Source organism: Chiloscyllium plagiosum, unplaced genomic scaffold (assembly GCF_037043375.1).
Source record: "Chiloscyllium plagiosum isolate Xiang-an unplaced genomic scaffold, Cpla_swu_hap1 HiC_scaffold_3, whole genome shotgun sequence".
Lineage (NCBI taxonomy): Eukaryota > Metazoa > Chordata > Chondrichthyes > Orectolobiformes > Hemiscylliidae > Chiloscyllium > Chiloscyllium plagiosum.
The window spans coordinates 2,375,196-2,391,769 of NW_028270141.1; the positions used below are offsets into that span (position 1 = coordinate 2,375,196).

The following is a 16,574-nucleotide window of genomic DNA, read 5'->3' on the forward strand; positions in this document are numbered from 1 at the left end:
AGCATGCGCAATGATATTTTGGAATACTGTATGTATGAGACGTACATGGTGTAAAATTGAATGTCAGATTTTTTTGTTTTAAATTTTAAAAGTAAAATCTGCGAGAAAAAGATAGTCTGACTCTAATCTGAACCGATAATTCAACATGCATGTCACAATTTGATTCAACTTTGCAACTTGATTCAACACATTATTTTTGGTTGAAAACTCAATTTCTGAATTCTAACATCAAGGCGCTGGCGCTGGGCATTGTTTTGGTAGGTGTCGAATATCCATGTTATTGTAAGTATTTTCATCATTCTAGCCTCTCAATAACATTTCCACTTCACATATCACCCTTTTTTGATGTGCAATAAGCCAATGTCTTTTAAAACCTCAGTTGAAATTAATTAGGTTGCAAGACCTAACACCACAGTGAGGTAGGTACTCAGGTCACACAGGATTTGAATTTCCAAAAGTGAAAGGACATTGCTTGATTTAAACTGTTGTTTAAATGATAATTCTGAGCCTGGTTGGAGATATGAGACTTCTGTGCTTGTGCTTAGTCTCCAAACTCTCCTTGCTGAAAATCTAAAAGGAGGGCCAGACAACTTGGGAAATCGCATGAAAATGGTGTTCCAAACAAGAAGCTCTGCAATGAAACAGAAAATGCTGGTAATTTTAACAGGTCAGGCAACATCAGAGTAGAAAGAAACAGTCCTTTATCAGAAATTCCAAACTTTGAATTAAATAATTTAACTATTTGTTTTCCTTAGTATTTTTAGAAAGCATTTATTCATATTTTCAAAAAATATGAGGAATATTAATTTTGCAAAAAATATAATGAATGGTTCGGGAAATCCCTTGGAAGTAAATATCTGAGAGTAAATGCAAGGTTCTCTAATCAGATAGTACTATCAAATATGAGAAGGTTTCTTGAGAAGTTTATTGTAATTATCAGAGCTAATAAACTAAAAGGTTTTAGATTAAAGAATATGGACTTGAAATCGCCAGAGGCATCCATTTTATTTTTATAGTCTGTTGAAAATTATTTTATGATTTTTGCTGTCAATATCTCTGTAGAAGCCGCTGCCCATAGAGAAATAGAAGATGATGCTTTTCATTCAATCACAAAAACTTACCAATGACAGTAACAGCATAACTTCAAGACACAGAGGTCCTATTAATAGATTAGTAATCAAAAGGAATATGATAGTTTGAGAATTTGAATGTAGTTTTTTTAAAATCTGCAAATAACAAAAACTGGTCTTAGTGCAAATAAAACATGAAGCTGTTGAGATGTCACTAAAAACCAAACACGTTAAAATCAGAGAAGGACTTCCATTTATACACTGTTCATCAAAAACTGAGAACATCCCATCATTCTGTCAAATCAGTTTGATCCTATTGAAATTTGGTCACTATTGGAATAAAGAAAAGGCTTTTGCCAATTTGCCTACAGCAAGGTCCCACAAATACCACTGTGAGAATTGCTAAATAATCTAATTTAAATGATTTTGATTAATGGATAAATATAATTCAGCAGACTCTTAAATATGTACCTTACCTTTAAAAAGTTCACCTTTACGTGCTTTATGTCTTTGGGTGTGTTGCGACCCTGCCAACCAGTTAACCTGCAAGCTGCATACATGTAGAAATCAACTGATTTGCTGTAACATCTGCTTCATACCTTGTAATGTGTTTCACTGTTTTAAATAAACTAACCCATCGAGTTAATCAATCTCTAATGAACATTTGATCATTAGAACGTTATCATTAACGTCGCACGGTGATCATTGGTGGAAAACTTTGTGCTGATGAGATCTTTTGCATTTGACAGTCAGTGAGCAACTGAATCAGAATCAATAAAACAGATGGTTGGGGGAGTTAAACCATGTTAGAATGCATGAAAAAATCCTTAATATGAGTGTTTGCTACAATGTGAGTGAGTGTTGGAATTCTAACCTTATGGTAAGAAGAAAAATCACTACCAAGAGACCAATTTAAATGTACTTGAGGAAGACAAGTGATTGTGATGTGCCCAGACTGATATCAAGCAAGGGAAAATCAAAGGTTTAGTGTCTGAATGTTTGCACAATTCCCTGGTTTACATTGGGATACACCGTTCTTCCAAACAGAACTTCACATCTTTAAATGATATTTATAAAAGTTATGGTATCTAGATTTGGGTCAGTTTAATGCAGTAAAGCAAAACATTAAGAGTTGCTCAGAAATTGGGAGTGAACATCTACACAGGCTTAACAGAATAAGATTACTAACTGATCAACTAAACATCCCTAAAAGCTGTAGAGTTACAGATTAGAGCATAGGAGGCTGCCACTTGGCCCTGTCTATGCTGTCTCTATGCAGGAGCAATTTATCTCGCCTCACATTTTGCCTTCTCTCCTTAGCTCTGTGCACTGTTTTCCTCCTCTTTCTCTGTCCTTTTTCAATCCTTGCTAGAAATTCAAACAACTCGAGTATGAGTATCATTTCATTTTACACAGTCATGCTCATGTTACACTGTGCCCTTTAAGTTAAATTTGTGTGTAGAATGTATTTACTTTATTCTCTCATGGTCATAGAGCTGTACACCATGGAAACAGACCCTTCAGTCCAACTCATCCAGATATCCTAACCTAATCTGATCCCATTTACCAGCATTTGGCCCATATCCCTCCAAATCCTTCCTGTACATATACCCATCCAGATGCCTTTTAAATGTTGTAATTGTACTAGCCTCTACCATTTTGGCAGCTCATTCCACACACACACCATCCTCTGCATGAAAAAGTTGTGCCTCAAGTCCTTGTTAATCTTTCCCCCTCACCTTAAACCTATGCCCTCGAGTTCTGGACTCCCACACCCCAAAGACCTTGTCTATTTATCTTATTCATGCCCCTCATGATTTTGTAAGCCTCTATAAAGTCACCCCTTAGCCTCCGAGGTTCCAAGAAAAACAGCCCCATCCTAGTCAACCTCTCCCTATAGCTCAAACCCTCCAACCCTGGCCACACCCTTGTAAATCTTTTCTGAACCCTTCAAGTTTAACAGCGTCTTGTCTAAAGGAGGGAGATCAGAATTGCATGCAGTATTCCAAAAGCGGCCTAACCAATGTCCTGTACAGGCACAACTTGACCTCCCTACTCCTGTACTCAGGGACCTCTCAGATTAAAATTCCATATTAATCAGCTCAGATGCATGTCACTTAGACAGAAGCCTACAAAATCCATAGACCATTATATGAGTAGATACAGAAAATATTGCTTATTGTGATTTTTCTGATAGGAAGTTGGAAAACAGAATTGAAATATTGGCTACAACCATCCCCATAGATGTTTTCCAGATGAATTTGCTTGACAAATTAGAGACTTTTGGCATTAAAGAGCTATTGAAGATTGGAAGAATTCCACCCATGGCAGAAATGTCTATCATGAGGACATAATTTTAAGGTGATTGGAGGATGGTTAAGGGGAGATGTCAGAGGTAGAACATAGAACAATACAGCACAGAACAGGCCCTTCGGCCCACGATGTTGTGCCGAACATTTGTCCTAGCTTAAGCACCCATCCATGTACCTATCCAATTGCCACTTAAAGTTCGCTAATGATTCTGACTCTGCCACTCCCACAGACAGCGCATTCCATGCCCCCACCACTCTCTGGGTAAAGAACCCACCCCTGACATCTCCCCTATACCTTCCACCCTTCACCTTAAATTTATGTCCCCTTGTAACACTCTGTTGCACCCGGGGAAAAAGTTTCTGATTGTCTACTCTATCTATTCCCCTGATCATCTTATAAACCTCTATCAAGTCACCCCTCATCCTTCTCCGTTCCAAAGAGAAAAGGCCTAGCACGCTCAACCTATCCTCGTACGACCTATTCTCCATTCCAGGCAACATCCTGGTAAATCTTCTCTGCACCCTCTCCAAAGCTTCCACATCTTTCCTAAAGTGAGGCGACCAGAACTGCACACAGTACTCCAAATGTGGCCTAACCAAAGTCCTGTACAGCTGTAACATCACTTCACGACTCTTGAATTCAATCCCTCTGCCAATGAACGCTAATACCATAGGCCTTCTTACAAGCTCTCGCCACCTGAGTGGCAACTTTCAAAGATCTATGAACATAGACCCCAAGATCCCTCTGCTCCTCCACCTTACTAAGAACCCTACCATTAACCCTGTATTCCGCATTCTTATTTGTCCTTCCAAAATGGACAACCTCACACTTGGCAGGGTTGAACTCCATCTGCCACTCCTCAGCCCAGCTCTGCATTATATCTAAGTCTCTTTGCAGCCGACAACAGCCCTCCTCACTATCCACAACTCCACCAATCTTCGTATCATCTGCAAATTTACTGACCCACCCTTCAACTCCCTCTTCCAAGTCATTAATAAAAATTACAAACAGCAGAGGACTCAGAACTGATCCATGCTGAACTCCACTTGTAACTGGGCTCCAGGCTGAATATTTACCATCTACCACCACTCTCTGACTTCGACCGGTTAGCCAGTTTTCTATCCAACTGGCCAAATTTCCCTCTATCCCATGCCTCCTGACTTTCCACATAAGCCTACCATGGGGAACCTTATCAAATGCCTTACTAAAATCCATGTATACTACATCCACTGCTCTACCCTCATCTACATGCTTGGTCACCTCCTCAAAGAATTCAATAAGACTTGTAAGGCAAGACCTACCCTTCACAAACCGTGCTGGCTGTCCCTAATCAAGCAGTGTCTTTCCAGATACTCATAAATCCTATCCCTCAGTACCCTTTCCATTACTTTGCCTACCACCGAAGTAAGACTAACCGGCCTGTAAGTCCCGGGGTTATCCCTATTCCCTTTTTTGAACAGGGGCACAACATTCGCCACTCTCCAGTCCCCGGTACCACCCCTGTTGACAGTGAAGACAAAAAGATCATTGCCAACGGCTCTGCAATTTCCTCTCTTGCTTCCCACATAATCCTAGGATATATCCCGTCAGGCCCGGGGGACTTGTCTATCCTCAAGTTTTTCAAAATGTCCAACACATCTTCCTTCCTAACAAGTATCTCCTCTATCTTACCAGTCCGTTTCACACTCTCCTCTTCAACAATACAGTCCCTCTCGTTTGTAAATACTGAAGTAAAGTACTCATTCAAGGCCTCACTATCTCCTGAATGACGTCCCCACCCCTCTGCCTACCTATGTTGTTGGTGCCAACATGCACCACGACTTCTGGCTGCACACCCTCCCCCTTAAGGATTCTGAAGACACGGTCCGAGACGTCTCGGACCCTGGCACCCGCGAGGCAACAAACCATCCGAGAGTCTCGCCCATGTCCACAGAATCGCCTGTCTGTCCCTCTAACTATTGAGTCTCCTATAACTAGTGCTCTCCTCCTCTCCCCCTTTCCCTTCTGAGTCTCAGAGCCAGACCTCGCGCCACAGACCCGGTCACTGCAGCTTACCCCTGCTAGGCCGTCCCCCCCAACAGTATCCAAAGCGGTATACTTATTGTTGAGGGGAACGACCACAGGGGATCCCTGCACTGCCTGCTTCCTCCCTTTCCCACCTCTAACTGTTACCCAGCTACCTCTGTTCTCTGGCGTAACTATGTCCTTGTAGCTTCTATCTATCAGCCTCTCGAATAATCCTCAGTTCATCCAACTCCAGTTCCAGTTCCCTAACTCGTTCTGTGAGGAGCAGGGTCTGACTGCATTTCCTGCAGATGAAGTCGGCAGGAGTATCGGTGGTCACCCCTACCTCGAACATCCTGCAGGAGGAACATTCCACTGCCTGCGCTGCCATTACTCTACACCTCGTCTCCGAAACAAGAACACTGAGTAGCTTACCTGTGGACTTTAGAGTTAGGTTAGAGGAGGAGGATGGGAGGGAGGCTACTATGTAGGGCCTGGGGTCTAGAACACACCCACTCAAATATCAATCACTTACCTTCCCGACTAGCTCTGCGCTCCAACTTCACTTCCGCCCAGCTCGCGCCGCTCTCTGCTGTGAAAAGACCGTTGGCGTCGAGGTAAGTTCTTAAATATCAATCACTTACCTTCCTGACTAGCTCTGCGCTCCAACTTCACTTCCGCCCAGCTCGCGCCGTTCTCTGCTGTGAAAAAAAAGGTAGGTTCTTTATGCAGAGAGTGGTGGGTGTGTGAAATGCACTGTCAGCAATGGTCATAGAGTCAGATACATTAAGGACATTTAAGTGACCCTTGGATGGGCACAAGGAAAATAGTACAATGAAGGGTATGTAGGTTGGTCTGATCTTAGAGTAGGATAAAAGGCTGGCACAACATAGAGGGCTGAAGAGCCTGCACTGTGCTGTTGTATATTCTATGTGGATGAAAGTATGATATGGTCCTCATAGGTCAATGAAGCCGGGTACATTCATTGCATCCGGCACCCCCAGCAGTACATCTAATGAGTTATTAAAATGTTTTATTTATTAATAATATCTTTATAAAATTAACTTATTCACTAAACTAGGCAGCATTAATGTGTGTTACTATATTTATGTCACATTTTGAAATGGAGGTCACCCAAACTGAGGGTTCAGGTTTTATATTCGGGAGAAAGGTTAACTCCCATATTAGGAGTGATTTTTGCAGGCTTATGCAGTGTCCGTTACAGTACAGAGATTGGTTTCCAGTGACAACGTTAAAGACAAAGATTTAAGTTGATCGACAAAAGAATTAGAGCCAAGATGCACAGAAGAGAATTATGTAACAAATTCTTAATAGCTGGAATGAATTACCTGAAAGTGTAGTAGAAGCAGATTCAGTGAACCTTTCCAAAGGGAATTGTTTGATTATCTCTAGAAGTAAACAATGAATACAGGGATATAGAAAATGAGCAAGGGCCGGTTACCTTTACCAAAGAGGCAGCACACGAAATGGGCCAAGCGGCCTCCTGTGATGTACAATTCCAATGTTGCACAAAATCCCAGTGTGTTTGTTTGATTGAGACAATGCTCTGGCTCCCTATTTCCAGCCCTGTTCAGAATAGCAGCTGGGACATCAAGAGCAGGAATATCTGCTGAATTTAGTTGCAGGATATTTGGAGTGTTGATAGTCACCCCAGCCAGATATCTTGAACTCTTCCTATTCTTTCCTTTGATTCAGAGTTTTAAAAATCCAGTTGTCCATTTGCAACAAGTGTTTGTGGTCATGTTGTTTCTTGTGGTGATCTCTAAACTACTATGATAACTTGAACAGTTATTGTAACATGCTGTACAAGAAAATAGATTACTAACGCATGAGAATGCACAAGGGAACTCTAGCATTGATTTGCTTTATTTCATTTTCTTCAGAACTCCTTGATTTCTAATAAATAGGGACAGATTTTTCTGAAAGAATTGTTTTACTTTTGTCAGTCTTCCTCATGCTGTCTTCTAATACATTGTCCCCGTTAACTATATGACTAAATGAGGCATCACACCTGATATGAAACCATCAGAACACATGCATACACATTCACCAAAGGTCACAGGACATTGTTCACAGCTGGAAGCCCCGGCCAGTTTTTATTAGTTCCTGACCCAGAGACGCGGAGACCTATAGTAGTATCTTTGGTTAGTCTGACTGAAATCTTACACAGATTGATGCTTTTATGACACAACTTCTGATATACAAACATATTGAGGGAATCTCGGACACACACACATACCTGTTTAAAAGAAGTAATCATACATACTTCAGAATGAAAAAATCAGACTCTCTAAGCCAATGAGAAACATCAATTAACGGATGAAACCTCATGTTGAACTGATGAGTCATTGATATTGAACAACTATTAAAGAGACTATTTGTTGACTTGTCACATCTTTCACTAATCAATAATGTATTGATGATCTTAAGGCTGTATGTACTTCCTCTGTCAATTTCTACCATTATAAATTCCAATGTTGTTTTATATAGGAAAATATTTAGCTCAGCTTGTCACACTAGAATCGCACCCTTGCGCTCAGGGAAATAGAGCAGTCTAATCACAGGTGGGAGAGAGGAATTAGGGGTCAAAAACAGACAGGCAGATTCTGTTAGAAATACAGATGACATAATTTATAAACGCACAGATAAAATAAGGACAGTGTGTGTGAATTTTGAAATGGAACTCAAATTAAGATATGATGAGGCATTATATGAAAGTGTTTGTTCCGGTTTTATGGAAAATTGTTTACATTAAATATCCAATGTTGTCTGAAGTCTGTCAACATCAAAATGTTCAGTAATCCTTTGGATGATTATTTACTGATAAAACAATCTATGATAACTTTAAATTTCTGATTTGGAAGAACCATATAAGAGAGCCACTTAATGATTATCTACTGATAAGACAGTATTATAACTTTAAAATTTCTTATGTGAAAGAACCGTATAATAGAGCCACTTAACCTTGTCGAGTACAGTAGAAGTCAAGCTGAAATCTTATAGCACAGACATAATGTACAGGCAACAGCTGACGTTTTGGTTCTTTTGTTGATTGGAGCTGTCTTAATGATTTTATTTTACTGCATTGTGCTTGTTTTGTTATTCAAGAATGTAAATCATGTGCTTTTATTTTATTTCTTCAGTTCTACTTTTTACTTTATTTACCTCCATTGTCACTAGGTTACAGTACGGCATGGAAACAGCCAATCGGCTTGCTGATGAGCACGATCTGATAGCAGTCTATGTGAGCCGACTGCAGAATGACACACGGTCAGTGTTTGTTGAGTTCCACATAGAGCTATGCTTGGGAAATAAACCTCTGAATGCTTTTAAAACATTATCTGTCCTCTTGGAATGACTGGAATGCCATAATCAAGGTGGGGTTGGGTGGAGTGGGGAGGGTTGGTCTTGAAAGTTCTGGGGACTGTTGCATTCCTGATTAAGATTTCACAGCATGATAGTGCCACAGGTCTCTTCACAGAGCAGAGGAAGTTCGTTCACCCCAAAGTACTACTTTTTTTTGGTTTTGGTACATAAGCAGCGTACTGCTTGATAATTCCAGTTAGAACAGAGGTCTCGTTTTTGAGTGCAGTTGCTCCGGGTGCACAAGACCTTGATGTTTGCTTGCATTGCTCTAGAATCCCTGCCGATTAATAGCAATACTTACTGATCAGACTGGCGAGCTTCTGTGAACAGCGCCTGAAAGTTGTCCTTCACTGAGCAGGGCATTCACAAATTATTCTTATTTGATACTCTAAGAATGTCACTCAACAAAAAGATAATTCAGTCACGGAGCTGTTGCAATGGATGTGTTTTTCAGTCCAACTCATTGGTGGTACTGAATTGTTCTGGGATCAGTAAATGAGCATCAGTGTTAATTGTAATTAGGTATTTAATCTTATCCTTCAGCCTATGATGGATATTAATGGGTGTGGTTTAGAAGGATTCTCAGACAGTTCTCTTATTGACCAAGTCATTGATAAGCCATTCTTTTAGCTTGAATGTAAAGTGCATTGAGTTTAAATAATGTTCACTCCTTTATATATAAGGCAAACTGCAAGAGCAAATAACTACAAATAAATGTCAGTTTTCTTCAAAAGATTTTCCTTCACCGTTTAAATGCCTTGGCTTTATTTTTCAATCTGCTTACAGTTTTCCAGTTTTGAAGTCAAAGCTTTGAGGGGTATTGTAAAGAGTGTGCGCTTACCAGTGTCTCTCCCACCCAATGGGAACATTAGATGTGATGCTGAATGTTTGTTACACTTATTTCTCAACAGCAAGGTTCAAGTCAGGTTCATTAAACACTAATTTACAGGCTTTGTGGAAAATGATGCTTTGGTGTAATCCAACTGTACATATTTTAATTCTACATCCCAGTTCAAATGTAACACTGCTTGGAGAATGAAAAGGAATGACAATTTCCTGCCTTATAGTTAATTTTATGACAAGTCTTTATTCCTGGCTCCAGTTGTTAAACTAAAGAAAATATACTTAAACTTCAGTGTCAAACTGTACATTAATGGTGAACTAATCTCATTGTGCAGCCTGACATCTATACTTAACACAAAATTTACTTTCACACGACTGCAATTTATGATCTTGATTGCAGCAATCAACAGATCATATAGAATGTTGAATTGTGTAATCATCAAAGTGGAACGTAAATATGAGGAAAAAGAGTACTTCATTGTACTTTTTGTCTGAGGGAATGGTTGTGAAAGCACTAATTTTAAAGATACATAATAGAACACAGAACAGTACAGCATAGGAACAGACCCTTCGGCCCTCAATGTTGTGCTGAACATGCCACCAAATTAAATGAATCCCTTTTGCTTGCCCTTGGTCCATATCCCTCCATTCCTTGCATATTCATGTGCTTATCTAAAAGTCCCTTAAATGCCTTCATTGTATATCCCTCCACCACCACCCTTGACAGTGTGATCCACACTCTCTCCAATCTGTGTAAAAAACTTAGAATATTACAGCGCAGTACAGGCCCTTCAGCCCTCAGTGTTGCACCGACCTGTGGAACCAATCTGAAGCCCATCTAACCTACACTATTCCATTTTCATCCATATGTTTATCCAATGACCATTTAAATGCCCTGGAAGTTGGCGAGTCTACTACTGTTGCATGCAGTGCATTCCATTTCTTTATTTAAGAAAGGTTGGAAATGCAAGTCATGCAGTTTGGAAAAAGTTCACTAGATTAATACCTGGAATGAGCTAGTTGTCCTATGAAAAAAGGTTGAACAGGTTAGACTTTATACTTCAGCATCTCAGAAGAGTAAGAAATAACTTGATTGAGACATAGAAGGTCCTGAGGGGATTTCACCAGTTGGATGTGGAAAGGATATTTCTTCTTGTGGGAATATCTATAACTAGGGGTCACAGTTTAATAAAAAGGAGTCAACCATTTAAATCAGATAAGATACTCTTTCTCAAAGAGGATCTTTGTAATTATTTCTCAAAAGGATAGTGAAAGCAGAGTCTTTTTAAGGCAGAGTCAGTTGGCTTTTTGATAACCAAAAGGGGTGAAAGATTATTGGAGGAAGCCAGGAATAAGCAATAATCAGATCAGGGTCTAGATTAGAGTGGTGCTGTTCCAAGGCCCCAAAGGAGCCTTCCACATCCATCAAATTTTCACTTTCCCCCGGCCACTAATAATCATATCAGCCAGTGAGCATATTGAATGGCGGAGGGCAGGTGGAGTGGTGGAGGAGGGGTGGTGGAGGGATGGTGGAGGGGAGGTAGAGTGGTGGTAAATGTACACATAGGTGGACATGTGAGTGTGACAATGTTACCTGTGGGGAAAAAAGCTTGGCAGGAGATGTATAAGGTCATGGTTTTGAAAGAGATATTCTGAAGTTGCTTTAAGCAACCCCAAACCTGATAAAGTGTCATAGTTTTTGGGTCAAGATTCAGGCAGTGTAGCACATGGTGCATTTGTCACCATTGGCACCATTTCTCCCTTCTGGTGGTCTAAGTAATTATGCCTGACTTCTTAATGTGTGACCATCGCTATCATGTGATAAACTGACTTTGTTTATTTAAGACCAGTGCCTCATCTTGTTAATGCTACTAATAATTAAATAGGGTCTTCAATTCAGCGTAGAGAGGACAATTGGTGCGAACACTATATCCCATTGATTGGTAACCAGAATCCAATATAACTGCACTCTGGCTAGACCACACTTGGAATAGTCTACTTACATGATTTATTGTTCATGCATTGGAGTTCTGACGTATCAGATTACGTTAGAGAAATGTTGACATTTTGTCCAAACTATGGTAGTTTTGCAGAGATATGAAAGATGGTCATGGAAATAGAAAGAATAAACCTCAAATATTATTTTAAAGTGAATTGCAGAAATAAACAAAACCATCGCTGCTGATATCCAAACCAAATATTTAATAGCTTTTAACCTGACTTTAAATTCCACATTAATCTTAGTAATAACATACTTTTCAAATTCACAGTAATACCTTGTGAGAAATCATCATACAAGTTGGAAATGACGGAGATTTTCCTATATTGGTAAATATAAAACAGTGAGGGATCAGATTTTAGTTGAACATTGCCTATTGTCAGGGCAACAGTTCATACTTAAAAATACCACCTTCTCAAAACACTAAACAGATTATAAACAGAGTCATTGAGTTTCCATAGTTTCTCTCCTGCATCACTTTATTTCTGAGTTTTGTCTAAAGAAATACTTGCAAAAATGTTCCTGCTGTAAAACAGTTTTTATGTTTATTAACCAAACCCATGTGGCCCAAACAGCTACAATCACTTTTGGGAATATTTCTCTAAATCCACTCTAATCTTTGTACTGTTCAAAGTCCTCATCATTTCTACCGGCAAAGACCTTTCCCAGACAAATCCAACAAGATTGGCCATTCCTTATCCAGTGCATCGGAATAATTTCCAAATTCCTTTCATTTATTTAATTTTTTTTGTCCTTGAAAATTAGCAGCCATTAAAAGAAGCAATAATATCCTAGCTGGCTAAACTGCAGGTCCACACACTTTCCAACATAAAAAAAATGTCTTGCCATTTCTCAAAGTCCTGTTATCCTTGTGCCTTCTTCATACTTAACAGGAATGTTTCTCACTGGAGATTACATCTGTACTAATTAATTACAACTAAATAAGCTGACTTATTTCAGTTATTTTATAAAGAATCACCACTTCTGAGTGGTGTCAATGATAATTTTCATACTCCCTGACGTTAATTTGATCCCTGTTGCTGAGTGAATCCCGATAACACTTTAACCATCTATTCTATACTCTGTCTGAATATAACCACTATCAAACACTGCACAGTTAAATAAATTCCTAATTAAAATACTCATCACAGGACTAAAACTCCTTATGTCACAAATAATTCCTTCAGACAGATCCATATCATCATCATCCTCTGAAATCTGTCATGGGTCAATATGAGAACCCTGCTGTTCCATAAAGGACAATTAGCTGCGTAATAGCAATTGCAGACACACTTGAAGCATTTGTCAACTATTCCTTGGTATTCCTTGGGATCGTTCCCCTACTATTGCTCTCCAATTCTATCTTCTTCTGGTTTTATTTAAGTGCTTTCATCCTTATTCCTCTGACTGGAACTCATCTTTCAAACTGAAGCTTGTGTCCAATGTACCAACGATCTTGAAATACCACAATCAATACCTTCAATATCCTTTGTGAAACAACCAAATGACCCATTTTAGCATCAAGAGTGCTGAAAAGGACTGTTTCCCCAAGAGAATTTTCAAGACAGCAGATGTTTGCTCTAAAAGGGAGTCTGTTTCCAAGAATTGCACCCTAGCTGAGACCAAACCTGTTCATATGCAAAATCTTAGCAGAATCCAGTAATTTAAGTCCAAGTGCAGAATAAGGAATTTCTAATTTAAATTTCTGTATCTTTTGTGGAGTTTATTGAGGTCCATGATATATTTCTCCATTGATTTATGTTCCACCCTTCAAAATTCACAAAATCTGACCATCCTCCGTGAGAATTTAGTAGATCACTTTTCTGACAGATTTATAACTCTCAGAAAACCGATTTGGACAGGCAGGTCCTTCACCATATTTAGTTGACAGTCCATATTACAGAGGAGGAAGTGTTGGATGTCTTGAAACAGGTAAAGGTGGATAAATCCCCAGGACCTGATCAGGTGGGAAGCAAGGGAAGTGATTGCTGGGCCCCTTGCTGAGATATTTGTATCATCGCTAGTCACAGGTGAGGTGCCGGGAGACTGGAGGTTGGCTAACGTGGTGCCGCTGTTTAAGAAGAGTGGTAAGGACAAGCCAGGGAACTATAGACCAGTGAGCCTGACATCAGTGGTGGGCAAGTTGTTGGAGGGAATCCTGAGGGACAGGATGTACATGTATTTGGAAAGGCAAGGATTGATTAGGGATAGTCAACATGACTTTGTGCATGGGAAATCATGTTTCACAAACTTGATTGAGTTTTTTGAAGAAGTAACAAAGAGGATTGATGAGGGCAGACCATTAGATGTGATTTATATGGACTTCAGTAAGCCATTTGACAAGGTTCCCCATGGGAGTCTGGTTAGCAAGGTTAGATCTCATGGAATACAGGGATAACTAGCCATTTGGATACAGAACAGCTTAAAGGGAGAAGGTGGTGGTGGAGGGTTGTTTTTCAGACTGGGGGCCTGTGACCAGTGGAGTGCCACAAGGATCAGTGCTGGGTCACTACTTTTCATCATTTAGATAAATGATTTGGATGTGAGCATAAGAGGTATAGTTAGGAAGTTTGCAGATGACACCAAAATTAGCGGTGTAGCGGACAGCGAAGAGGGTTTACCTCAGAGTACAACAGGATCTTGATCAGATGAGCCAATGGGCTGAGAAGTGGCAGATGGAGTTTAATTTAGATAAATGCGAGGTGTTGCATTTTGGAAAAGCAAATCTTAGCAGGACTTATACACTTAATGGTAAGGTCCTAGGGAGTGTTGCTGAACAAAGAGACCTTGGAGCGCAGGTTCATAGCTCCTTGAAAGTGGAGTCGCAGGTAGATAGGATAGTGAAGAAGGCATTTGGTATGCTCTCCTTTTATTAGTCAGAGTATTGAGTACAGGAGTTAGGAGGTCATGTTGCAGCTGTACAGGACATTGGTTAGGCCACTGTTGGAATATTGCATGTAATTCTGGTCTCCTTCCTATTGGAAGGATGTTGTGAAACTTGAAAGGGTTCAGAAAAGATTTACAAGGATGTTGCCAGGATTGGAGGATTTGAGCTACAGGGAGAGGCTAAACAGGCTGGGGCTGTTTCCCTGGAGCGTCGGAGGCTGAGGGGTGACCTTCTCAAGGTTTATAAAATCATGAGGAGCATGGATAGGATAAATAAACAAAGTCTTTTCCCTGGGATCGGGGAGGTCAGAACTAGAGAGCATAGGTTTAGGGTGAGAGGAGAAAGATATAAAGGAGACCTAAGGGGCAACTTCTTAATGCAGAGTGTGGTACATGTATGGAATGAGCTGCCAGAGGAAGTGGTGGAGGCTGGTACAATTGTAACATTTAAGAGGCATTTAGATGGGTATATGAATAGGAAGGATTTGGAGGGATGTGGGACAGCATGGGCGAGTTGGACCGAAGGATCTGTTTCCGTGCTGTACATCTCTATGACAGGCTCCCAGCTTTCAAGATTTTCTACTTCTAATCTTACTGTTGCTCAGAGCTGACAATACCAAGGTAATACCTTGCTTCCTCTTTGGCAGTGACATAATCTGCATCCACAATCCACTTCATTCTTCCAATGGTCATATGGTTCAGACTCTCCACATCAGGTGGTAATCAAAATCTGGCAATTTATACTCGCTTTCAGCCATTCTGCAGAAAACCACTTTGATTATAATCTTCTGTCTGCCAAAAGGAATATTCAATTCCAACTTCCACCTTTTTTCTGAGGCAGCCCTCTCTGCCAACATCCTAAAATAGGATGGAAATGAGGAAACCACAAATAAATCTTTACTGAATATTGGAGTTACTCACAAAGTAAGACATTATAACTGGATGGACCCACACTCCATTAGCCATTGTTCGAGTCTGTAATTCTGCAACTGATGATGTTTTAAAATCAGTGTCATTGTCCCCTCCCCCAAACAACCTGTAGACATGCAGATAAAACAAAGTAATGCTGATGGTGGAGATCTTGTCAATGTTAATCTGAAGGAGGTGAAATGTCAATTGTTTCTTTCTCCACAGATGCTGTCATACCTGCTGAGTTTCTCTCATAATTTCTGGGGTTTTTTTGCTGTGCTTACGTAACCTTAGTTTATGCAATTAAGTGAGAGGACTTGGAAATCTTTATGGACGAATAGGTTTTGGTGCATCAAGTCACCTTTCTTGATCAGGAATTACTCTGCCAGTTTGTGTTACTAGTAGTGAGTATTGATTCAACTCCTCCTCACAATCATCCATCGCCATCCTGTTTTATCATGTCTCCATCAGCTAATTGTTATAAATGCAGAATGTTGCAGATGTAAGAAATCTGAAATGGTAAAATGCAGGAAATACTGAGCAGGTTTTGCAACGTAAGTGGAGAGACAGACTACATGCTTCAGTACATTGTACCAATGACCTGAAACCTATAACTGTTTCTCTCTCCATGGATGGTACCAGACTTGCTGAATTTTTCCACACATTCTGAGGATTATATGACAGTTCTCAAGTTATTTTCTGCATTGTTTATTTGAGCAGAAAATTACAGTTAAGTGATTAGTATTCTATTTATTTTATCTTATCTATCTATCTCTATCTATCTACTTACCTATCTTCCTATCCATCTATCTATCGGTCTACCTATCTTCATATCCATACATCTATCTACCTATCCTTCTATCTATCTATCTACCTATCTTCTTATCTGTCTATCAATTAATCCATTTATCTGTCTACTTACCTATCTACCTATCCATCTATGAAAGAGTAGAAAGGCAATTTGACTCTATCTCCTAACATTCATTATGGGCTCTGAGGGGAAATGAGGTGTCATTTCTTGAAATACCTTAAAGATTAATTCTGGTATCTCTTGTTACAAAAGCATGCACGTTCTGTTTATTGTGTGTTGACATTTGTGAAGCATAGTACTTCAGTGACCGCAAACTTTTAATAGGTTGAAAATAATCCTGCTTTATGTTACG

The 16,574-nt window shown here is 39.8% G+C and overlaps 1 protein-coding gene across 13 annotated transcripts in view; it reads left to right on the forward strand.

The window, feature by feature from the left end:
- Nucleotides 1-16,574, forward strand: part of LOC122540353 (dystrobrevin beta) — a 539,648-nt gene that overhangs the window by 334,385 nt on the left and 188,689 nt on the right. For 10 of the 13 annotated variants that reach the window (XM_087976966.1, XM_087976969.1, XM_087976975.1 and 7 more), the window contains one exon: nucleotides 8,589-8,678. The exons of the other annotated variants lie outside the window; for them this stretch is intronic. In XM_087976966.1, the coding sequence (XP_087833092.1) occupies nucleotides 8,589-8,678 (90 nt within the window). The remainder of the gene's footprint in view (nucleotides 1-8,588; nucleotides 8,679-16,574) is intronic. 13 annotated transcript variants of the gene reach the window in all.